This window comes from Chelonoidis abingdonii, chromosome 6, assembly GCF_003597395.2.
Source record: "Chelonoidis abingdonii isolate Lonesome George chromosome 6, CheloAbing_2.0, whole genome shotgun sequence".
NCBI classification, from domain to species: domain Eukaryota; kingdom Metazoa; phylum Chordata; order Testudines; family Testudinidae; genus Chelonoidis; species Chelonoidis abingdonii.
The window spans coordinates 137,989,443-138,014,051 of record NC_133774.1 but is presented as its reverse complement, the minus strand read 5'-3'; the positions used below and the strand labels follow the sequence as shown (position 1 = coordinate 138,014,051).

The 24,609-nt window shown below is 47.8% G+C and overlaps 2 protein-coding genes across 4 annotated transcripts in view; one reads left to right on the top strand and one right to left on the bottom strand.

Moving 5' to 3' along the window:
• TSTD2 (thiosulfate sulfurtransferase like domain containing 2) overlaps window positions 1-24,609 on the bottom strand; it is a 575,835-nt gene that overhangs the window by 438,540 nt on the left and 112,686 nt on the right. The gene's annotated exons all lie outside the window — the stretch shown is intronic.
• The window catches only part of TMOD1 (tropomodulin 1), a 73,151-nt gene continuing 66,855 nt past the window's right edge, over window positions 18,314-24,609 (top strand). For all 3 annotated transcript variants that reach the window (XM_075067457.1, XM_075067456.1, XM_075067455.1), the window contains exon 1: window positions 18,314-18,479. In XM_075067457.1, coding sequence (XP_074923558.1) covers window positions 18,360-18,479 — 120 coding nt within the window. In that variant the 5' untranslated portion in view covers window positions 18,314-18,359. The remainder of the gene's footprint in view (window positions 18,480-24,609) is intronic.

Sequence of the window (24,609 nt, the reverse complement as noted above, 5' to 3'; positions counted from 1 at the left end):
CTTTGTCCACCATCAGTGTGGGGGGTTTAAGTGGGTGGATATGGGGTTGGGGAGCAGGATTGGTTTGGGTGGTTTTTTCGGGGGTAAGGGGGGAAAAGGGGCGATTTATTCGATTGATGGGGGGTGGTATTGTGGTTTAGGTTTGGAGAGGTTTAGAAGCGTGGAGTCTGGGGGGGTGGAGGGTTGATTTGGCGGTGGGATTACGGGCTGGGGAGGGTGGAAGGGACTGTGAGCAGGATTAGGTGGGAGGGATGGAGGGGATTGGGTTGGGATTAGGGCTGGGGATGGTGGAGTCTGGGGGGATTAGGTTCAGTGCGGGTGGAAGGTAGATGAGTGGTTGGGAGTTAGACCGGGGTGGGGGTGAAGGCGGTTGGGCAGGGATTAGGGCTGGGGTGGGGGTAGATGATTAGTGGGGCGGATTGGGGCTGAGGGTGCGGGTAAGATTGGCAGTTGGGGGGATGAGTGCTGGGTGGGAGTGGAAGGTATATTGAGGAGTGGGTCTGGATTGGGGCTGGGGGGTGGAAGGTGGTGGTGGGTTAAACGGTCGCGGGGGTGGTGGAAGGTAATTGGGGCGGGGTGGGGGAATGGGCTTTGGGGGAGGAGGAGGTGTTGGGGTGGAAGGGTGGTTGGGCGGTGGGGCGGATGGGATTGGGGTGGGGAGGGGTGGTAGGGCGGTTGCGGGATTAGGTTTTGGTGGGGGTGGAGGTATTGGTGTTTGGGCGTTAGTTCAGTGGGGTGCAGTAGTTGGGGGATTGGGTTGGCGGTGGGGGTGGAACGGTTAGTTGGGGTGGGTGGGATGGGGCTGGTGAGTGTAGGGTGTTGGGGGGCTGACTGGGTTGGGGGTGGAAGTCGGTCGAGGGATTAGTTCGAATGGGGGTGGAAGGTAGTTGGGGTGGTGGGGGGGATTTAGGTTCGGGGTGGAGGTCAGTTGGGGGGTAGTGTATGGGGGGGTTGGAGTGTGGGATGGGCTGGGGGTGGGAGGTGAAGGTCGATTGGGGAGGTGGGGGGGATTGCGTGGGGGATGGAGGGCGTGGGGGCTTAGGGCTGGGGGGGTGGCTAGGGTGTTTAGGACTGGGGTGGAGGGTGGAAGGTAGATTGGGTGTTGGGTTGATTGGGGCTGGTGGGTGGAGGGCAGTTAGTGCTGGGGCAGGGCGGTGGAAGTGATTGGGTGGTTGGGGATTGGGGTTGGAAGGTGTTGGGGGTTGGGATTGGGGTGGGGAAGGGCGGGTTAGGGCTGGGAGGGTGGAGGTAGACTGTGGGCGTGGTTGGGGGGTTTGGGTGGAAGGGCTTGTTGGGGGATGGGATTGGGGTTGGGTGGAGGGGTTAGGCTGGGGAGGGGTGGAAGGTAGATTGGGGGTGGGGGGTTGGGGTGGAGGGCTGTTGGGATTGGGACATGGGTGTGGGTGAAGGGCAGCTTAGGGCTGGGAGGGGTGGGAGTAAGTTGGGGGTGGTTGGGGGGATTAGGGGTGAAGGCTGTTCTGGGGGATTGGGGTTAGGGTGGGGCAGGGATTGGGTGGGCAGGGGGTTGAAGGTGATTGGGTGGGTTGGGGGATTAGGGGTGGAAGGTTTGTTGGGGGATTGGGGTTGGGGTGGAAGGTCGGTTAGGGCTGGGAGGGGTGGAAGGTAGGTTGGAGGGATTAGGCGGTGGAAAGGGCTGTGGGGGATTGGGGTTGGGGGTGGAGGGCGGGTTAGGGTGGGGAGGGTGGAAGGTAGGTTGGGGATTAGGGGTGGAAGGGCTGTTGGGGGGCTTGGGTTTGGGGTGGAGTAGGTTGGGGATTAGGGGTTGGAGGGCTGTGGGGGATTGGGGTGGTTGGAGTTAGGTTGGGGGATTGGGGTGGAGGGCTGTTGGGGGGTGGGAGTTGGTTCGGTGGAAGAGCGGGTTTAGGGGTAATGGGCGGGCTGAGGGCATAGTTTCTGATGATTCCATCGCTCATGATTCTGTCTTCCCAATGCCCCGTGTCCTGTAGCGCGCCTCGGCAGCGCCGGCGGCCGCTGGGTCGCGCTCGGAGGCCCGGCCACCCGCTTGAGTGGCAGCGTCGGGAGGCTGCGCGCGCCGGCTATCGGAGCCGCCTCCGCAGAAACGCGCGCAGGTCAGCGCATCCTCGCGCCCCGGCAGGACGCGGCGGCAGCACCTGCGGCCCCTCGGACCTGCGCCCTCCGTGCGCCTGGCCTTCCCCGGCCCTGCGCCCGAGCGGGTAAGCGCTGCGCCGGGGTCCCTCCCGGCCCCCAGCGCCCCGCGGCCCCGGCCCATATCTGGGCAAAATATTCGGCTGTCACCAAGCAGGACCAGCGGCAGCGCAGCGGCTCTATAAATAGCGCCCGGCTGGCGCTGCGAGCAGGGCGCCGCCGCAGGGCCGCGCCGGGGGCTGGGCACAGGGGCTGGGAGCCGAGGAGCAGCCCGGGAACCACAAGCGGGGTCGGGGTCGGGGTCCTGCGCTTCCCTCTAGGGCTGCACGGACTTGGGGGCGGGCGAGCGGGTTTGTCCCGCTCTGCCAGGGGCGTGGGGACTGTAGGGGATGGGGCCCTGGGCACTGCTAGACTGGATCCCATGGCTGGGTCATCTGTCCCAGTCAGTCCCATGCCTCCCCCGATGCTTGAAAGGGGCGTAGGAGACTCCCTGCAGTTCTGGGCTAGCCTGGCCCAGGGAGAATCTCCTCTGAGCCCCAAAGCAGGCGGCTAGAGCCATTAACAAGCTCTGGTTATTGGTTTACCTTTTACCACTGAATTTTCCCAGTAAGTGATCAAAGCTGTTCTGAACCCTGCTGATCTCACACCCCGCCCGACAGTTTATTTTCTATTTGTTTCACTTTGTATAACACATTGGCTCCTCAGCCCTGGCAAATTCCCTGAAGAATGAGCCTGACAACAATTTAATGAGGCACAAGTTAAATTAGACCGGCACTTGCAGAGAACCTGAAAGCCACAGTGAAGAGGGACTTTCATGAACATTGGCATCCATTCCAAATATCCCTGAAACACACAGATGCCCAGCTCTGCCCTTCCTGTACATCAGGTGCCTAGTTTATTCGTTCCCCTATTTCTGTAAAGCGCAGCTGTTCACTGGACTTAATCTTTGCCTTTGATAAAATTCTCACTCCCAATCTTGATTCAGGGCTTGCTGCCTGTGAATAGTGTGATGTAGAATCCTATTCACAGGACACATCCATTTTCTGCTTACAGCTCTTCCACCGAACTGTCCCAGGAATAGGATTCGGATCCACTCGATCAAAAAAATCAGTCTGTAATTTGTGAGCCTGTCCTTGTACTTTTGGTCATTGTGAGTGGTGTTCTGTTAGGAAATGGCTGGCAGAAAGAGGACTCCCCTTCATGTTTAGTGTGTTGAAAGTATTTATAAGTGTACAGCACTAAGTGCCACATCTTTGGGAACGTTAGGCGCCAGGTCCTAATACCCCACCAGGCAGTGCATTGCGATTTATTACCCATTATTTCTTGAGCACTTGTTTTGATCCGTTTCACAGTATTCTTATCAAAGGCAGTTTGTATTAATTTTTCAAGTAAGGTGTCATGAATCACTGTGTTGCAATTACTGTATTCTCTGCTTCTGCTAAATTTGTAATTCCTTCCCCAAAAGCAATTCCTTGTGATTTATCCTTTGTAAATCCATTGCTGGTTTATTGTCCATGACTTCATTCTCTTCCAAGCACTTGCAGATTTTTTAACTCAATCTGTATTTCATTATTAGAGTTTGAATTAATGATTTAGCTTAATTAAATAGTATAGGCCAGATTTTCTATTCATTACACCAGTTTTATGCTGGTGCAGTTCCCATTATTTCATGGAACTATGCTGGTATGGAACCAGTGTAACAGAATGGAGAATCGGGCCCTGTACTTAATTACTTAGGAGCTATTTTAGTACAAAGAGTTTTAATTTTAGCTCTGCAGTTCACCTGTAATTAGAATGTGTGCTGCTGCAATGCCATAATCCATGTTACTTTTCAGACATAGCAGTAGGCATTTAAGGACCCCAATAATTAATCTCTGAGGTGCATTCGCATCAATAGTTTCTATCTATACACATGTATCTTACATATATATTCCATTTTAATGAAATGTGTTCCAGTGGGATGGGCCAGTTTGACAGCCCCTCTCTTAATCCAGAGAACAGGCATGGCCATTCAGCATTAATGTTCTGGGCCAGGTCCTCATCTGCTGCAGTGCCACTGAAGTCGACTGGCTTGGAGCAACACCAAGTTACACCAGCTGAGGATCTGCCTCTTTACCTTTGCAGTTCACCCTATGGTGCAGTTCTAGTCTGAAAAGTGACATCAGCTTAGTGTGTAAACTTGGGCCTTTGTATATTCAGATTCCTGTACATTTATGTTCCTGGCTAACAAAAGTTTTTATCCTGTAACCCTTCTGCCAAGTGGTGTTGGCAGCAAGAAGCGCCAGGTTCAATAACGGGGGGGCGGGGGGGGCGTAACGTTACAAAACAGAACCATCTTGAGCCCCCTCCCAGAAATCTGAGAAAACTAAACATCACCTCTGGGTGCTTCTAAAGCTACATCTACTCTGGAGGCCGGGGTTCTGGTTCCCAGCTGGAACAGACATACTCTACTCCTGGGGGAATTCTGTGCCAACAAATAAAAAATTCTGCACACGGTATTTTAAAATTCTGCATATTTGTCAAAATCACACAATATAAGCACAATATAAGTTTCAATTATTTTGGCAATTTATTTCAGAATACCTGTCAACAAGTATGTCTGCAACAATACAGACAACAACAAAAAGATTGAGGAAGTGATTTTTGACAAATAGATTCCTTACTAGGCATATTATACAGAACTCTGAATAATAGCGGCAGCACCTCTCCAGCAGAATGCATTTTCTATAGGGGAGAAAAAATCTGCAGGGGACATGAATTCTGCATGTGTGTAGTGGGCCAGAATTCCCCCAGAAGTAATACTTGCACTAGGTCTCATTGAGCTACCGTGCTAAAAATAGTTGTGTAGCTGCAGCTGCAGCAGCAAGGTCTACAGCATGGGCTAGCCGCCCCAAGTACAAACCCGCCTGAATCTGATGGTTATGAACTCTGGGCAACTAGCCCATGCCACTGCTGCCTGTGCTACCATGGCTACACTAATATTGTTGGCGTGCTAGCTCAGCTGAGAGCTAGCATGAGTGTATCTATGCGAACTGGGAATCGCATCCTTAGTTTGCAGTGTAGATAGTGTAAGTGTAGATTAAGAGGCAATACTGCCCCCTCACAAGCACTGAGTTGTGTGTAACAAGTGAAAACTTTTAGTAAGGGGAGAGGGAACACACCATTAATTTGGGAAAACACCACAACAGCAGAGACAGCCCACAACATTTTGGCAAGGGAGCTCAAATGATGTCCCCTCACTTGGGCCAAAAATTTGAAAGTTCTCAATTCTGCCTTCTTCCTGTTCTACCCCTCTCGTGATACTGCTCTGCTATCTGCCCCAATAAAGGAGAACAAACAACTTAAAATATCTTGTTCAAAAATTTTAAGTAACACTTGACTTTCAAATGCCTGAACAGCAAATGTAACTTTTCTTGTCTGCATAGTAAACACTGGCATTTTTATCTGTTTGAATAATCAAAATGGTGCTTTCCGTGTCTTCTTGGTTGCAAAGATTTGAACTGCTTCCTGAAGGTCCACAGTCTGGGCCAGCACATGCTCGACTGAGATGGTTGCAAGGCCAACCAGCCTCTCCTGTGTCATTGTGGAGCATAGATGTGTTTTTATTAACTTCAGCTTGGAGAAGCTGCGTTCTCCACTGGCAACTGTTACAGGAAGCGTTAGAAGTATCCACAGAACAACAAAAGAATTTGGAAAGAAGGTAGTCATCTTATTTGTGCACATATATTCCAGAACAGCCTTTGGAGTTGATCCTGCTGAAATGTATCTTGAAAGGATTTTCAGTTCATCACCAAAATCACTCGCATCAATATTGTGCCTGTCATCATGTGTCAACACTGTCTCTAATGCTCTGCATTGCTAGTGTAGGTCTTCTTCAGGTATAGTGAGGAGTTTTGGAATATCCTACAACATCCCAAATATACTGCTGTGTTCCTTGAGCTGCATGAAACGTTCTTCAACTGACTGTATTGCACAATCTAGCACCTGGTTAAAGAATTCAACTTTGAATTGTTGTTTGGGGTCTCTTATGGGATTCTCCTGTGCCTCGTAATCAAAATGTCGTCTTCTTCAGTGACTCTTGTATTCTTGAATGGGTGGGAAAATAGCTTCAATGTGAAGTTCCTCTGCCAACTTCTGTGCACTCTTCAGAACGTTTTGAAATCCCTCATCTGACCGGTAAGACTGTAGGTATGACTTTGCTTTGTCCAGTTGTTCCATTGCTCCAGATATATCAAGGGCAACACCTTGGAGTCTCTTGCATACAAGATTTATTTCAAACAGTATGTCATGCCCCAACACAAAGCCACACAGAAATGTGAAGTTATATATGTTTCTGGTGATTCCATTTCCTTCTGCTACTGTTCTCCCACAAACAGTTCCTGTCATAGCATCATCCTCCATAATGGCAACTTATGGCATCATCTGTCTACCCAATGTGGTGTTTGATAGATTTTAACGCCTCCACTCGACTTTACCATCGTGTAGCACCCAGTGGTTTCAGCCTCAGAGAGGATGTTCCGAGATGTTGTTTCAAAATTTGCCATTGATGAGTTGATGCAGAGAAAAATGCATAGATGGTTTGAATTACATTAAAAAATTCAGCAGCCTCACTAGAAGCTGATGCTGCATCACTGACCACAAAGTTCAATGACTGAAAACTGCATGCGACAAAAAAAGCTCAAGGGTTTAACTCTCGGATCCGTGTCTGCACTCCTTTGTTCTTTCCTCTCATGTTGGCACCAACATCGTAGCCCTGACCTCTCATGTCAGCTATTACAATTCCTGTATCTTTCAGCTTTTTAAGAAGCACATTTGTCATACCAGCTCCTGTAGTATCATCAATGTCAATACATTCTAGAAAATGCTCTCTAACAGACACCATTGCAGGGACATTTTCAGTAGGTTCTGTTGTTGTTACAAAATGCACCATTAAAGTCATTTTTTCCGTATGTCTGATGTCAGGTGTGCGGTCCAGAATAACACAGTAATATCTTGCTGACTTCAGATCTGCCACAATCTTCTGTTTGACTTTTGTTGCCAGTAACTGTATGATCTCATTTTGAATTGTTTTTCCAAGGTCGTGGTGTGTGTACATTTTGTGGGTGGTGACCTTCATTTTTTTTAGAGCTCCTGGAGTACAGCATCAAACTCTGCCCTCAAGCTCCACAATTTAAGGAAGTTTCTATTGTTTGGCACCATACAGCTGATCTGAAGTGCCACGCAGTGCTAGGTTTTGGGTAGCAGCATTCTCACAATGCCAAGGACTTTTCGGAACATTTTGCCAGTAAAGAGACTCTGGTGCAATCTTCTCTTGATGCTGATCACATATGTGGCCTTTAACCTTAGTCTCATCTCAAGCTCTTTCCAACTATGGAATGCCTCTGTGATTTGCTGCCTTCTCTTGGCGTGCCAGATTTCTAGCCAGATTTTCCTATCCTTTTTCCTGTAGAACCCAATGTGGCTGGAACATTAGACTGGAAGAGTTGCTACAAAAACAGTATGCAGCATTCTGGATTTTTAGTATACATAGCCATGGGCGTCTCCACTTTGTCCCCATTGGGGATTTCACACAGTAATGTGTTGGATGAAACTTCTATTTCATTATCTTTGGGAAACATGAAGTTTCACTTGCTATGGCCATGCAGTACAAGGAAAGTCCCTCAGGCTACTGCTCAAGTGGCTCCACAGTCCTGGATCATCTCGACTTAAGGAACTAAACTCAGCAGCAACTTTCCTTGTGCCTCCACCACACTCTTATCTGATCTACACTTTCTTCAGGAATGTGCAGTGTTACATCCATTTGAGATGGAGATATGGATGCTGCAGTAGCTGCCAGGGTCACCGGCACTCGACTAACTGAAAGATCAGGCATCTTCCTCACCATCACATCCTCACTGTGCTGAAGCTACTGGCTGGAAAGGCTCACTGTGAACCTTTGTGTCTATGTATCTCAGGAGAGCTCCTTCCTGCTTAGATAGCAAAGCTTCCTTTGCTTTCTTTCCTTTTCTGAATGCTGCCCCAGAGGGGCGTTTTCTTCTTCCACTCATGACTGCTCTTCTGTGCCAGCTACAGTGGCTCTCAATACTCAGCTGAAGGGGACAAATAAGCAGGCTGGTAGCAGGGGCTGAGTGAGGGAGGATATCAGCATCTTAAGGGCCTAACTGGCTCCTACTACTTCAGCTGACTGCCTGTTCTCCTCAAGCGGGTTCAGGGAAGCAGCAGGAAACAGGAAGCTCCCTGACAAGCTGGTGTGAATCAGTCCAGGCTCCTGCGGGTGCTAGAGAGGTACATAAGAGGCTCCTCCTCCTCTCTCTCCCTGCAGCTCCTGCTGCTTTCTGTTATTCCCTCTCACCTTTTCTCCTGTCTGCCTGTTATGTCACTTGTGCCCTCCTTCCTCCAGCACAGCACTCCACCATCTCTGTGCGTCTAGAGCAGGGAGAATACATATGCACCAGCAGCAGACACAATTTTCTACACTCTGGGTCCTAGTGACGCCCCCCCCCTCCAAGTCTGGCACCTGAGGCGGCCTCCGCAGTTCACCTCATGGTAAGGCCAGCCCAGCACAACAGTGACCCGAAAGTACCTCCTGCTTAGTGACTAAGGTTCCAGTTAGGACGATCCCTCTAAATTAAGGCACAATAAATAAATTAGAATAGGCATATTAAGTATAGGTCTGCTGCCCTTTCCTCATACAATAACAACATCATTTAATTACCCCTGCATGAAAGACTTAAGTGAATTTTAACCCCAAACAGCCAAATTGATTACTTTGGCAAAGCATGTGTGTCTGTCCAAACACGATCTGCTCCTGAGGCCTCTTTCCCCAGTTCCTCAATGGAAGGCAGGGGAGAGCTTAGTCAGACCTCTGCTTACACTGCTGTTAGAAGGGCAGACAAGAGCTGAAACACTTCTGGGGAGCTGGAATCTGTTCTGGCCCATGCATCGTACAAGAGGAAGGGTCTGTGGGAGCCCTCCTTGGTTTTCATGCAGGGCTGGCAGTTAGGAAATGACCAGTGGATCTATAGTGGCTAGACTGCCCCTAGGTTTCTTGCCAGTCTTGCCAGAGCACTGACACTCAAGAACCTCCAAGAGCTACTTTGCAAAGCAAAATGTACTCTGGAGCCTACCTGCTGAGCTAGCCATTGTCAAAGTACAACCCTGGCACCTTCCCAATGTAGCTGTGATGCAGTTAGCTCAGCCTGGGTACAGATCTCTTCCTGAGCAGCCTTCTCCATCCCCACTGCCTCTATGCTTGCAATATTTACACTCACCCGTCAGATCAGTTGGTTTTTGTAATTGGCGGGAGCTGAACTAGGAAGGTGCACAAAGACTGGTAGCAACAATGAGAGATTCAACAGCATAAATTAATAGGGGCAGAAGATGGGTGTGTCTGCTCTTGAAATGAAAGGGATCAGACTCTGTCCTGACTTCCACCCTGTGTAATCCCACGTGCTCCTATATGGTCACACAAGGAAGTTTGGATAGGGCAGAATTTAGCTCTCCGTTCTGCAAAAGAGGCATTATTTAGTTGCATTTTTGCAGTGAATCTCTCTGTAGCTCTGTCTCTTTCAGCCTCCCATGTGTTAGAGGCAGCAGTGTGGACTTGAGCAGAGAAGGGATGTTTGGCACAGTTGCTGGGGTCCATATTTATCACTTGTTAAAAAGGTACTTTCCTTTCTGACTAAGAGAACGAAATCAGCCAGAAAACAAATCAGCGCACACATGTCAGAAAGCAGCCCCATAAAAGGACGGATCTTAGGTATTTATTCTTGCTCTCCAGACCGAAGACTTGACACTTGGTAATAGTAACAAATATTCACGTCTCAGTAAACATGCTTCATTTAAAGCTAGTGCCTGAGATTAACTGCGCATTGACTGGTCCACCGCATGAGTTGGGAGCATGGTCTAGGGCACTGATCATGGGACTGAGAGACAGGGAGCATAATTCTCCAGGGCCCTGCTCCTTGTGTCATTGTTAACACCTACGCAAAGTGCGTGTAAATGGTCTCAGATCAGAGTGGCTGCATTTTACACCCATCAGCACAGGTGTAAGGGACAACACGAGGTGCAAGGCAGGAAAGAAACATGATCAGAGAAGCCTATTTCTGAATATGCTTACACCAGTGTTAACTCTCTAGATTTCTTCCTGATTCAAACCAGTGCAAGTGAGATCAAGAAGGATCCTCCTGAGTTCTAGACCTGACACTGCCATTGATTTGCTGTAAGTCCTTGGGCAAGTCGCCTGGGCCCAAATTTTCTGAAGGATTCACTAAGGACCTGATCCAATGTCTGCTGGAGTCAATGGGTGTCTTTCCCTGCCTATGTCTCCAGCGGGTAATGGATCAGCCCCTAATTCTGGGCACTTCTGCACGAGACACCGAGGTCCTGGTGTTCCCAAAATGCGGAGTGCTCACAACTCTAACAGAAGTCATTGGGATCTGTGAGAGATCAGGCTTCCTGGGATCCATGATCTCAGGGTCCAAAATTAGAACATTTAAGGCCCTAATCTCTCCGTCTCTTCACTGTAACCCTCTGCCCCCTCATGTTGTGCCTTAGATATAATCTGCCCCAGCCCATGCAATTAACAGTAAATGTAGTCACAGAATGTTTGGTTATCATTAACTTTTAATGATTGGGCACCTACTGTGTATCCAATGTATCTCTTGTTTATCTCGCAAATCATACTACAGGCCAAAGAAAAAGCTCCAAAGAGGGTGATTTATGTGAAGTTTATATAATTTAAAAATAATGGTTCTGACTTATGACTCAGATTTTACTTAACTCCTGCAAAAGGATCATATAAACCAAAACCCTGCACACTCCCATGAGAGATGGTCCTAGAGCTAGGGCAATCCAGAGCAAGCCTTGCACAACCCACTAGTGAAATTTAAAAACAAGGCTGAATTGAGAACATGGAGTTTTTTGCTGTGCTTCTGTCTGAAAGTTGGCAGCTTGACTTAGTCAACTGGTGTCACATTAGGGAAGAAGCTCCCTTGTTTGCTTCTCCACCTGTAAACCTGGGAGATATTTTCCTATAGATTTTTGGCTTTTGTCAGGCAAGCATTTATTTGTATCCCTATATTTCCAGTCTGGAGTTGTAGCTCACACTGCTCTGATCTGTTTACCTGTTGCTTTAGTATGTAATCAGTGATTGCCATAGCTCTGGCAATACTAATACCTAGCACTTACATAGCTCATCTCATCACCACATTACAAAATGCTTTACAAAGGGCAGAATCTTTATCCCCATTTTACAGATGGGGAAACTGAGGCAGAGGTTGACTATAACAGCCCTCGTATGGCCTATGGATATCTATGTTTCTCCTGGTTCATGTCACCTTCTTTACCACAGCAAACACTGCAATCTGCATGGTAGCTCGGATTGACAGCTTTATGAGGGGGACAGCTGTGTGAGTACTCGATTTAGGCTAAGATCAGGCATGATTGATCAATTACACAGCAGCAGAAAGAAGCCTGCTAAGAGGAGATGTTTACAGTCTCAAGATCACAACTCTTTGTTTCCTCTTGGCACTTTCGTGTAACTAGAATCCAGATGACCTCTGAATGGTATATGTGCTGCTGTTCTGTAGTGATGTACAGCGTGAGGCCACCAGGGAGTGAAAAGGAACGGAGCTGGTTACCAAGCATGAGAGAAAATTGTCAGTACTATAATGAAGCGTCTTCAAGGGCTATAAATCATTCATGGTTCTGAGGGTCATTTTGTGTTTAAATTTGTATGACTATGTGCTCTTGTGTGTGATCAAAAACAATTCTTAAACACAAAACCAACCAAGGGATTTAAATGTAAAATATTTAATCAATGTTGGGTTATAGCTGAGATTTCAAAGGCCCAGCAGTCTGGGAATTCAGAGTTAGGGTTCCAATAACTGCCTGAGCTTGGCTACTTTCAGAATACATTGCAAAGGCAGAGCAAAATGGAATGGCTGGAAATTGAAGCTATTCCGATTCAGACTGGATATAAGGTACAACTGTTTAACTGACGGTAATTAACCAGTGGAACAGCTCAGACAAGGACATGGGAGATTCTCCATCACTTGGAGTCATTAAATCCAGTTGAAGTCTCTTTATCAAAGAAATACTCTAGCTCAAACAGAAATTATCACTTTGATACAGGAATTGCTGAGTAAAATTCTCTGGTGTTTGTTATGTGAGAGGTCATTTGGGAAGGAGTATGTTTGAATTTCCTGACATTTGTGCATTTACATCCACATCCATAGTATGGCACTAGTGTGGTTAATTCTTTTTGTGTTTAAAACATGTGAGTAGGGTGACCAGACGTCTTGATAAAATTGAGACCGTCCCGATATTTAGGTGTTTGTCCCGCGTCCGACTGATCTTTGATTTTTTAAATGTTTGTTTATTTATTTATTTTGCTCCACTGGCAGCACTCTTTCTTTTTTCCACTCCGCCAGCGGACTCCCGTGTGTCCTGATATTTTCTCCCTCTCATCTGGTCATCCTGCATGTGAGTGAAGTTAGCGGGCTCCTCACTGGATGCCCATGGGACCAGTTGCCGTTCGGGCTGACTCTGTCAGTGCCCTGGCTGGTGGCTTAGTGCGAGGGGGGGGGGCAGGGGCTGCAAAGGGGAGATTCGCAGAAGGTGGGTGCCTGGCACTGTTGGGAAGTCGCACTGGCTCTGGTGGAGAGTAGAGAGATCAGCTCCTCTGGGCTTGTTCCACACTAGCGAGGAGGGGGGTGCTTGGAAAGGGGAACTTGCCACAGAAAGGGGTGGAGGACAGGGTGAAGACTGCTCCACCTCAGGGATGACTGACCACAGATTGGTCAGCCAGGCCTCACAGCCCTGAAGCTGCATGGCCCAGTGGGAAAGCAGTGTCCCAAGAGGAGGGGCTGGAGGTGGACCATGGACCCTAACTGAAGACAGTAGAGCAGCTGATCAACGAAGCCCCCAGGGCTGGCCCCAGACAGACGGCTTAAGAGACAGGGCACTTTTGCCTTTCTTTTCTCTTCCTTTGACCCCCTCTCACAAGGAGAGCGAGGGAAAGGGACCTGTCTTGTCTTTGGGTGGAGAATCCTTTCTGTGCTACAAACAGGGAGGTCATTATAAATAACTTGAACTGGGGACTGTAAGCGAGCTGACTCACCCTGCGGCGCCTCCTGCTGGTGTTCTAGGGAATTAGTGTCCAGAGCACCCTCTGCTGGCTGGTGATCCGCCTTTCTGCTTGCTGTTGGCCCCCCGTGTCCTCCCAGGACCTGGTGCCCCTTTTACCTGGGGTGCTGCTCCCTGGCTCTTTCTCTCAGGGTCTTCCCCTCCCAGGGGAACCCATACCCACTATCCCCACCTCGCCTCAGTATCAGGCTACTGCCACTCATTATCTAGGCCCGCGCCCTGGGGCCAACTGCAAGATCAGCCACTCATCACTGGCAAGGTTGGGTTTGGACCTGCTGCCTTTGCCTACCCTTGGGCTGCCCTCTGCAACCCCCAGTACCTGTTGGCCTTCTGCTAGGCCACAGCCTGGGGCTTTCCAGGCTGGAGCTCCCCCGTGCCTCTGCCTTTCCCCAGCCCTGCTCCACTCAGGTACCCTGTGTCCAGCTCCCTGCGGCCAGGCCCTTCTCCCTCTACAGGCAGAGGGAGAGTGTTTGGGCTCCTGGCTCACAGCCTCTTTATACAGGCCAGCTGTGGCTGATTGGGGCATGGCCCAGCTGCAGCTGCTTCCCCAATCAGCCCAGCTTTTAGAGCTGCAGCCCTCTCCAGGGCTGCTTTTTAAACCCCTCGGGGCAGGAGCGGGTAACCACCCCACCACAGGGACTGTGGGGACACAGAAATGCCCCAGCCCCCCACAAGGCCCCTGCTGCGTGTCTCACATTGGGCACCCACAATTCCCCCATCACCTTAGCCAGTGTTGGCCCTTTGTCCTAGGGGTCAGAGAGGTGGTTTCCTGAGGAGCAGGCTGTTGGGTTTCGCATGAGGCCATCTGGCTCCATTTAGGCGGTCTGTCACCAAACCAAACCTCGTACTTCCCTATTATACTGCTAGTGCCTCGGGCGTGTTCTCTACGGTCATAAACACTGGTCCTTCAGTTCCACTACTCTAGCAAATACCTCAGTCGGCTGGGAGAGACTTCCACACGCATTGCTCGGCCTCTGGGGATAGCAGCTCGGCTGTTCACACCTGTCCTTGGCAGTCACAGCTGCAAACTTTGCTCTGTGCTGCAGGCCTCAGATCACTCCCTCGCGGATACTTTTGAGACCTGTAGGAGTCTAACACCAAACTTTGGGACACGCTTTCCAACAGCAACGTCCCAGGCTGCTGTCTACAATCAAACCCTTCCCCCTCCTTTGTCTCCCTCTCAGCATGGGTGAGTTAAAGGTTAGATTGCTGCAGAGTCACTTGCTTTGCTGGTCTCTGCCTGTCTTGTGCTAGGTGTGGAGCCACATCCTTTTGTTGTGGAGACAGGAACTACATCAGAGTTAAAGTTGCAACCAACATAGGCATTGCCACCCAGGGTCAGTGCAGGCCGGCAGGCACAAGAAGTGATTTTTGAACCATGACGCGGATATCAGCATATCAGATGAGCTCATGCAGTCTGTTTCTCTTGGGTTATTTTATTTTCGCAGTCATTAAAATAGGCACAGCACAAAACAGGACCCAACCCTGAGACATGCACAGTGCCCTCAGTTCATATTGACTCAGCACTTTCATAGAATCATAGAAGATTAGGGTTGGAAGAGACCTCAGGAGGTCATCTAGTCCAACCCCCTGCTCAAAGCAGGACCAACAGCCACTAAATCATCCCAACCAGAGCTCTTTCAAGCTGGGCCTTAAAGACCTCTAAGAATGGAGATTCCACCACCTCCCTAGGTTGCCCATTCCAGTGCTTCACCACCCTCCTAGTAAAAAAGGTTTTCCTGATATCCAACCTAAACCTCCCCCGATGCAACTTGAGATCATTGCTGCTGCTTCTGTCATCTGCCACCACTGAGAACAGCTGAGCTCCATCCTCTTTGGAACCCCACTTCAGATAGTTGAAGGCTGCTATCAAATCTCCCCTCACTCTTCTCTTCTGCAGACTAAATAACCCCAGGTCCCTCAGCCTCTCCTCGTAAGTCATGTGCCCCAGCCCCCTAATCATTTTTGTTGCCCTTCACTGGACTCTCTCCAATTTGCCCACATCGTTTCTGTAGTGGGAGGACCAAAACTGGACGCAATACTCCAGGTGTGGCCTCACCAGTGTCAAATAGAGGGGAATAATCACTTCCCTTGATCTGCTGGCAATGCTCCTACTAATACAGCTCAATGTGCTATTGGCCTTCTTGGCAACAAGGGCACACTGCTGACTTATATCCAGCTTCTCATCCACTATAATCCCCAGGTCCTTTTCTCTAGAACTGCCACTTAGCCAGTTGGTCCCCAGTCTGTAGCGGTGCATGGGATTCTTCCGTCCTAAATGCAGAACTCTGCACTTGTCCTTCTTGAACCTCATCAGATTTCTTTTGGCCCAATCCTCCAATTTGTCTAGGACACACTGGATCCTATCCCTACCCTCCAGTGTATCTACCTCTCCCCCCATCTTAGTGACACCTGTGAACCTGCTGAGGGTGCAACTCATCCCCTCATCCAGATCATTAATAAAGATGTTGAACAAAAGCGGCCCCAGGACCAATCCGTGGGGCGACTCCACTTGATACCAGCTGCCAACTAGACATCGAGCCATTGATCACTACCCGTTGAGCCTGATGATCTAACCAGCTTTCTATCCACCTTAGAGTCCATTCATCCAGCCCATATTTCTTTAACTTGCCGGCAAGAATACTGTGGGAGACCATATCAAAAGCTTTGATAAAGTTAAGATATATCACATCCACCACTTTCCCCATAGCCAGTTATCTCATCATAGAAGGCAATCAGGTTTGTCAGGCATGACTTGCCCTTGGTGAATCCATGCTGACTGTTCCTGATCACCTTCCTCTCCTCCAAGTGCTTCAAAATGGATTCCTTCGATACTTTGCAGAATTGGGCCCATCCAAACTAGACATGAACATTAAAATAACAATGAGAATCTCCTCCCATTCAGTCACCCCCAAAGCCTATCCCTTTCTCTGAAACCCACTAGAGAGGGTCTGCTTTGCAGCTGGCCCAGAAGGCTAACCAGTCTGGGGTTGGGAACAAGGGCCCTGCATGAATGACAGATACCCTTCCACCCTCCCTGCTCAGCAGTACTTGCCTGGATGAGAGATGTCTGAGCACTAGCATATAAGTTGTTTGACACTGCAAATCTGCTTAAGCAACATTGGTGATTAGGAGTATTGGAATCCAAAGCTGTTCCGTTCATCCAAGTGCCAGATCCAGAAAATGCAAATACAATTTGTGCTTCCTTCTCCAGACTACCGGGTTATATTATTCCTGCCCTCGATATGCCTGGCCCCAATTTAGCAATTTAAAACAGATGAGTCCTGCTAGTGGCTTATCCCTACTGTATCAAGCCTGAGCTGATGTCGTCATGCCTGGAAAATTGTGACTGCTTTTAAATGGGATTGTGTAAAGGGTACGACTCTGCAGTGTCATAGGGCACGCAGACTTTGAGCAAAGAAATGGATGTTATATTTGAATTATGATCACAAACATGGGAAGCAAAGTATTTGCTGGCTGCCTTAAACTTAACAACATGCTGTCAAATGCTGTATGTTTAATGTTCACTTTTGTGACCAGTGTAAAGGTTATTTTTCTAATCAGAACAGCAGTTGTGATACAGGAAGTTCTCAGTTAATGAAAATGTATTGGGGAAGTAAAATATACCCTAAAAGTGCATGATTGACTGTGGATTGGTTTGGGAAAAGCTAGAGAAGTCTGGCTAGGGCTGTGCAGCACAAAAGAACTCAGAGAAAGTGAAGAAGCTAAAATCAAAAAGGTAAAATGGTCATTTATGGAGATAGGGAAAAATTCCAGTTTAATGAAAAGGAGTCATATGAAATATATGGGCTCATACATCATCCTCTTCCAGATATTACAGAAGACAATGGCAAGAGAAGATCCCCATCCCCCTGCCCCTTGAAATTGATAGAATAGGTGATGTTTGTAATGTTTTTAAAGCCATCTAATTTCCATGGGACCTTCGGGAAGAGACTTAAGTGCTTTGAAAACTTTATGTATCGAAAGCAAACTTTCCAGGTGAAAAATATAAGTAAATATATTTTTAGATATGCCTGGGTGCATATCCGTGTATGTGTTAGCTATTATTTCAGGTTGTTATAATACCTTTTTAAATACCTAGAGTTTTAAAAGAACTACATCTTCACAGCTAAGACTCCATTATTGGCTATTTTGTTAATTCCATTTAAATGTATCAATTACTGCACTGAGAGGTGATAGCATCTCCTCTCTCTCTATATGCATCATTATTTTATATGAAGTACGTGAGAAAAAGCCTTGCTCGTAATTGATTGACAAATCATATGGTCAGTTAGTTAGTTTCCATTGTTTACCTTCTCAGAGGTAAATAATATTAAAGTGTAGAACTACATTAACCAATCAGTTCACATATGCAGATAAATACATCATGATGGCATGCATCATTTTAGCAAAGCTTACTGAACTTTGATCACCTCCTGAGTTACATAGCCTGTGTATCTGCTTCCTGATTGTTCCAGACTTCTCTCTTCACCCCCCATTTAGAAAGTTAATTTAAAAGGAAAACTGCTGCACTTCTGAGACTCATGGCCTTAGTCCAGATTTTCAGAGGTTCTGAATGTGTGCAGAAATGCACAGAGCACCAGATTGCACCATCCTGCTGATCTAGAGCATTGCATTTCAGTAGGGCTAGCCACAGAGGAAAGTATTACTCGGTTTGAGTAAGGTTACCAGAATTAGATCCCATGGGGAGTTTTTGTTTTGGTGAAAGTAGTGATTTATTGTCCCTCCAGGAAAAAAATATAGGCCAAGGTAAAATGTGGTCACTGTATTCTTCTCTGCACAGTCATTGCTGATGTTCACCTTTACAGAAGTAAATTTCTAGTTCTGCTCAGAACGCTAAGTACTTCCCCGCAGCCTCACTGTGGGACTAGGACTCAGAATAGGAGCTCATGCTGCCCTTCTACTTGCTTCTTATACATCTGCAGTTACACATTTGAAGAATACCTTGCATTCCAATAGCAGCAGTGGTGTGAGCTCCATTTTCACTTTGCCCTTTTTTTTTATTATTATAGGTCACCCTTCAGCATAGAACGTGAGAATTTAAAAACTGAGATTTCTCTAAAATGTCGTACAGACAGGAATTGGAGAAATACCGTGATCTGGATGAGGATAAGATCCTTAGTGCATTGACAGAAGAAGAACTCAGGACACTAGAGAATGAACTGGAAGAGCTAGACCCTGATGTAAGTAGATTTTAAATGACCTCTAAATGGCTAATTCTGAGTAACAGTGGCAAAAAGCTTTATATCTTTTGGGTGGATCTATCAGTATTTACTTCTTTAATCTGCTAAACTCTTTGTCCATCTCCTGAAACTGTAGTTTATGTGGTCTGAATTCACAACTTTGTGTGTTCTTTTTATTTCATTTAATGCGTTATGTGAGAGATTTAATACCTAAGCAATGTAATTGCTCCTCTGAAAAATGCAGGCCATTCATGCTGTTACACAAAGTCTTACTCCAGTTTCTCAGTGCTCCTGTGAATACAATAGCAGGCGAAGCCAAGCAAAATCTGGAACTGGAGCAGAGGTCTGCTAAAGAGCAGTGTTACTGAACCAGCTCTTTTCTGCTGTGATGAGTAAAGTGCCAGCTTAGACTGAGGGCCATAGTCTGCTAACTTTAGTGACATTCTATAGTCTATAAGGTGCACAGGAATCTTTGCTGCTTTTACAGATCCAGACTAACACAGCTACCCCTCTGATACTTTAGTGACATGGAGTAGTTTCTTATTATGCTAGCAGTCCCATTGAATTCAGTGGGATCACTCAGAGCCCTTATTCTGTGGGCTGGTCTACACTACGGGGAAAAATCGATCTTAGATACGCAATTTCAGCTACGTGAATAACGTAGCTGAAGTCAAATATCTAAGATCGGATTACTCACCCGTCCTCACCGCGCGGGATTGATGTCTGCGGCTCCCCCTGTCGATTCCGCAACTCCGTTGGGGTTGGTGGAGTTCCGGAATCTATATAAGCACGCTTGGGGATCAATATATTGCGTCTAGATGAGACGCGATATATCGATCCCTGAGCAATCGATTGTAACCCGCCGATACGGCGGGTAGTGTAGACGTAGCCTGTGTAAGGATGGCAGAATTGGGTTGTACATTTGCATCCTGTTTACAAACCCTCCCAGCCCTGTCCCTGTCCCTAGAACTCAACGCTCACAAGATCCAGATCCCAAAGAACCTACAGTATGTGTGCTGTCCCACTGACTTAGTTAGGTGACAATTCATTGTTCTTCCTGCAGCACTGCCTAGGGCAGCAGCTGCTGCAGAATGGAAACAGGCCACTGCCACTGAGCCTGGGCAGAGTTCAGAACATCAGCCTCCCTGGGCAGAAGCACTCCTGCTGATCCCAGCTTCTCGGAGCCTGGCTCCAAGGAGATGGTGAATATTCCACCTACTCTGTATCAAGCTTTCTTGGAGATGGCACAGCGGACTTGGACTCTGATCCTGCAAACATGTGCACACATGAGTAGCCATGTAAGTTCATGGGAATTGCGCAGATGTGTAAAGAAAGCAACTCACATGCATAAGTGTTTGCAGGGTCCAGGTCTTAGTGAGGACTCAGTCGTTTGCCTAGTTTCAAGAAAATATTTGCCTGCTGAGCACATGCTGTTCAGTGTTTCCATGGCGTAGCTCTGGGCTGTCAAGCCCGTAGGGAGGACAGGGCTGGATTCCATATCTGTTTACAGTCCACAAGCTGGGATATCAATTCAGAACCTCATAGTCCCCTCAATCCACAGTGGATCCCCACTGCTGTCAAGGGGAGGTTACACACAGAACATAGGGAGAATCTGCCCTTTCATGTTCATAGTTTATTCAGTCCTTTATTGTCACATTCAGCATCATGCTGAGAGGATTTAGGCTCCCTTTAAGCCCTGCTACTGCTGCTCTTTATCCTTCTGCATAGCCTGGCCTCCTTTCTCTGCCCCTTCTCTCTCTGCATCTCCTTCTTTCTTTCCCCTACATTTCCTCCTTCACGGCAGCAACTCCCACTTCTCCCAGGTTTCGCTCCCACCCCATCACTTCCTCTTGCTGTGTCCATTTCTGTGTCTGGGAAATAGGAGTAATGATACTGACCTCCTTTGTGAAGCTCTTTGAGATCTGTGGCCAAGAAGTGCTGTACGAAAGCTGGGTGTTCCCTTTTCTCCCCTTCCATCCACTAACACGATCAGCAATAGAATAGTTAACGTTAACACTGAAGTGTCATCCCCTGGCTTTAGAATGGGCAATGCAATGAGGTGACTAGGGACTGGGAGTCTGCCCTTTTGAGTTACTATTCCAGGCTCTCTGCAGACTCTGGCAGATGTTGCTGCATGGCTTACACTTGATCCACGTTTGGAAGCTCATCTCTGCGGGCATGAGGGCTAGAAACTTACCTCTGTAAATGAAAATGGAGATTCTGCAGAGACAGGTGCACTACACGAGTCCGTGCCAATGTGATGCAGGAGACCCTCTGTCAGTGCTTTGCCACTGCAGGAACTGCAATGAGAATACACTGCTTGGACCCCAATGCAGTGCGTAAGAATGTGCAGTGGAATCTCAGTTTCACAAACAACCTGTCTACAAGCCCTTTTTCCTGAGAGAAAATACAGTAATCACATAACAGAAGTAATGTCACTGAAGAACTAGTCAACACCCTTTCACATTCCAGTGCCTTCAGTGCACTGGAAATCGCTTTGCCGAGGTCTGAAGGACAAGAAGAAGATGTCACGTTGCACCTACTGTTCTCTGGAGATGATCCATTTTATAAACTTTTTGATTTTATTAACTGCACAATCACCAATTAGCGAGTAAAACGGGGGTTCTACTGCAGGCTGACTGATTTGAGTCACTAGCTTCCTGATACAGTAGAACTCCTATTTTGATTATTTTTCCCCCATGGGGAACAATGGTTTGTATAACTGGTCGTTTGTAAGACAGGTGTTCATCAAATCGAGGTTCTAGTGTGTGGAGTAATGCGTGAGGCTGGGCTGCAGGAGGGAATAGGAGTGACTCTGTCAGATCATGGGTTCTGTTGTGTACCTCTCCCACGTGACATTCACGGTAGCATAGCAGGCAGGCACTCACCTGTACATGAACGATAAAAATGAAGGCCCATTTAATAGCAAACGGGGGTTCAGGGAAGGCAACAGGGTGCAGATTCATAGAGTGGAGCTCTGTGGCGACCAATCCTTGCAGACAGTCCAGCAGACGTTGGGTATGAGGAAGGTGTGGGGGGCATCGCCCCACTACACTCTACTATGTACCTGTCGCTAGTGCAAGCTAGTGCCACACTACTGAGCCTGACTGCTCCTGGGCTCTTTCCTAAAGGTGGCTTGCAAACCCTCCATGATTTGTCTTAAGAGCAGGGCCTGGCTTGCTATCTTCATTGCCTAATACATTGCAGGCCCCAGGAGTGTGTAGTTCCATCTGCAGCCTCAGTCTGTAATCATCCGACAGCTGCGTCTTCATCCAGTTTCTCCTGCGTGGCTTCACATGCTGCCATTGTCTCACTGCATCACCAGGAACATTTCAGCCTTCAACAAGTGGGACAGAAGCAGCAGCCAGAGGAGCCATGGTGGTATGCAGGGCTCCTTTGTGTTCACTGAAGACACTGGCGGTGAGGCAAGTGTGTTGTCGTAGGTCTAGGTTCCGCCATGCTTGCTCCTGTTGAGATGTGCGGTAACTCCACAATTCATCCTGCTGATTTCAGGGGGAACACAGCCCTGAGTCAGCAAACAGTGAGCATGTGGTTAACTCCCACTGAGCTCGATCACATACTTAACTTTAAACACATTTATGTGCTTTGAACCATGGGCATCAGGGCGAGTTTTCAGACTATAGGCTTACTGATTGCGGGTAAACGTTAGAGAATCTAATCTGAAGTGTGTAAAGTGGTGCCCGTTGGAGTCATGCAACGCACAGGAAGGCAGAAGGAATGGCAGGTCTGAGTGGAGCGGCAGAGAATGTGAGGGAAGTTGACGGTCCTTCTAGGTGACATGACATCAGCATCACAGTTAAGTAAGCAACTGGGCAAGAGGTTATCCCTCCAGGCGCAAGGTGAATGGAAGAGAGATCACAAGTGGAATGACCCAGGAGCAGGTTGTAAAACGTTATCCTGATGTATGGGACAGTTCCCGAGTGAAGGACATGTGTTTACCTCATTGTTCACTTCTGCTCCCAATCTGTTTGCTCCCAGCTGGGGTCTCAGTCTCTGCCCCAAAGGGTGACCAGACTAAGACAATCTTTTTGTTCTGCACGGTGGGATCCTGGGGCACGACTGGGACCTCTAGGCACTACAGCAGTACAAATAATATCCTAATGTATCGTCTGTACGTGGCGGTAGAAAGCTCCCTCTTCTGCTATTGTGTCTGCAACTGTTCACTGAGAGAAGACAGGCGTGACTGGGGATGTGCCCAGTAAAGGGCAGTTTGGTTGTGACAGAGAACGAGGCTGCTGCGGGGTAGGTGCATCCTGTTGCAGAGGCATTCTGAGTATGTTCAGACTGCAGGGTCCTGACCATCAGAGCTGGCTGAAAAAGCCTCATGACACTCTTTTTCAGTCGAAAAATGTTGTTTTCTTGGAACCAAAATGTTTCGTGGGAATGTATCAATTCAACAAAAATTATCCTGAGAAGAGGGGAACAGCCACCCTCAGAATAGGCAGTAGCCCTGTGATTAGAGCACTCACTGAGTGTGTAGGAGACCCTGGTTCAAGTCCTGGCTCAGTTGATTCTAACTGCTGGGCTACAGAGCTGGTCTCTGTCAATGTCCACTGCAGTAGAAGGGGGCCACACTCCTGGGGACAGGCTGGCTCGAGTGGCTAGGAGGGAGTTCAGCTAACAGCAATAGGGGAAGGTAAAAAGAGGGAAGATCTGAGCACTCAGCACAGAATTGAGATATTGAGAATAAAATTAATCAAGGGAGCAAAGGCACAAAGAGAACAAATTCTTGAATAGCCTAGACTGCAGCGCTGCGAGCGAGGGGAGAAAACAACAGAAATTGGAATTGCGCATTTATTATTAAAACCTAGTGGGAGCGCCACACCTCTCCGCTCCTAGCACCTGCCTCAGCTGTTGGCTCGGTGCCCGGGAATCTGGCTGCCGACCCCCCGCCTGGGGCATTGGCTGCCAGCCAAGGCCCCTCGCCGAGGCTCCACTCCCACCCACAGCTATGGCCCCAGCCTTGGCTCCCTTACCCCTGTCTGCGTCTCCCCTGGCCTTGGCTCCGAGGAGCAGTGTGGGGGTTGCAGACACGGGTAAGTGGGGTGCGCAAGGTAAATTTAGGGACCACTGCCGTATTGGGTTAAAAAACTGGGTTAGAAGGGAAGTGAAGGCAGTTATAAAAATATGTATATACTAGACTTCTGATAAAGGAAGCAAAGGGACACAAAGAGAACTCTGTGGCCAGCAGAGTTAAGGACAGGAAGGAGTTTTTAAAGTATATTAGGAACAAAAAGAATCCTGACAATGGTTTTCATAGAATCATAGGACTGGAAGGGACCTTGAGAGGTCATCTAGTCCAGTCCCCTGCACTCAAGGCGGGACTAAGTATTATTTAGACCATCCCTGACAGGTGTTTGTCCAACCTGCTCTTAAAAACCTCCAATGATGGAGATTCCACAACCTCCCTAGGCAATTTATTCCAGTGCTTAACCATCCTGACACTTGGGAAGTTTTTCCTAATGTCCGACCTAAATCGCCCTTGCTGAAATTCAAGCCCATTGCTTCTTGTCCCATCTTCAGAGGTTCAGAAGAACAATTTTTCTCCCTCCTCCTTGTAACAATCTTATATGTACTTGAAAACTGTTGTTATGTCCCCTCTCAGTCTTCTCTTCTCCAGACTAAACAAACCCAATTTTTTCAATCTTCGCTCATAGATCATGTTTTCTAGACCTTTAAACATTTTTGTTGCTTTTCTCTGGATTTTCTCCAATTTGACCACATTTTTCCTAAAATGTGGCACCCAGAATTGGACATAAAACTCCGCTTGAGGCCTAATCAGTGTGGAGTAGAGCAGAAGAATTACTTCTTGTGTCTTATTTACAACATTCCTGCTAATACATCCCAGAATGATGTTTGCTTTTTTGCAACAGCGTTACACCATTGACTCATATTTAGCCTGTGATCCACTATGACCCCCAGATCCGTTTCCGCAGTTCTCCTTCCTAGGCAGTCATTTCCCATTTTGTATGAGTGCAACGTATTGTTCCTTCCTAAGTGGAATACTTTGTATTTGTCCTTATTGAATTTCATCCTATTTACTTCAGACCATTTCTCCAGTTTGTCCAGATCATTTTGAATTTTAACCCTATCCTCCAGAAGACTTGCT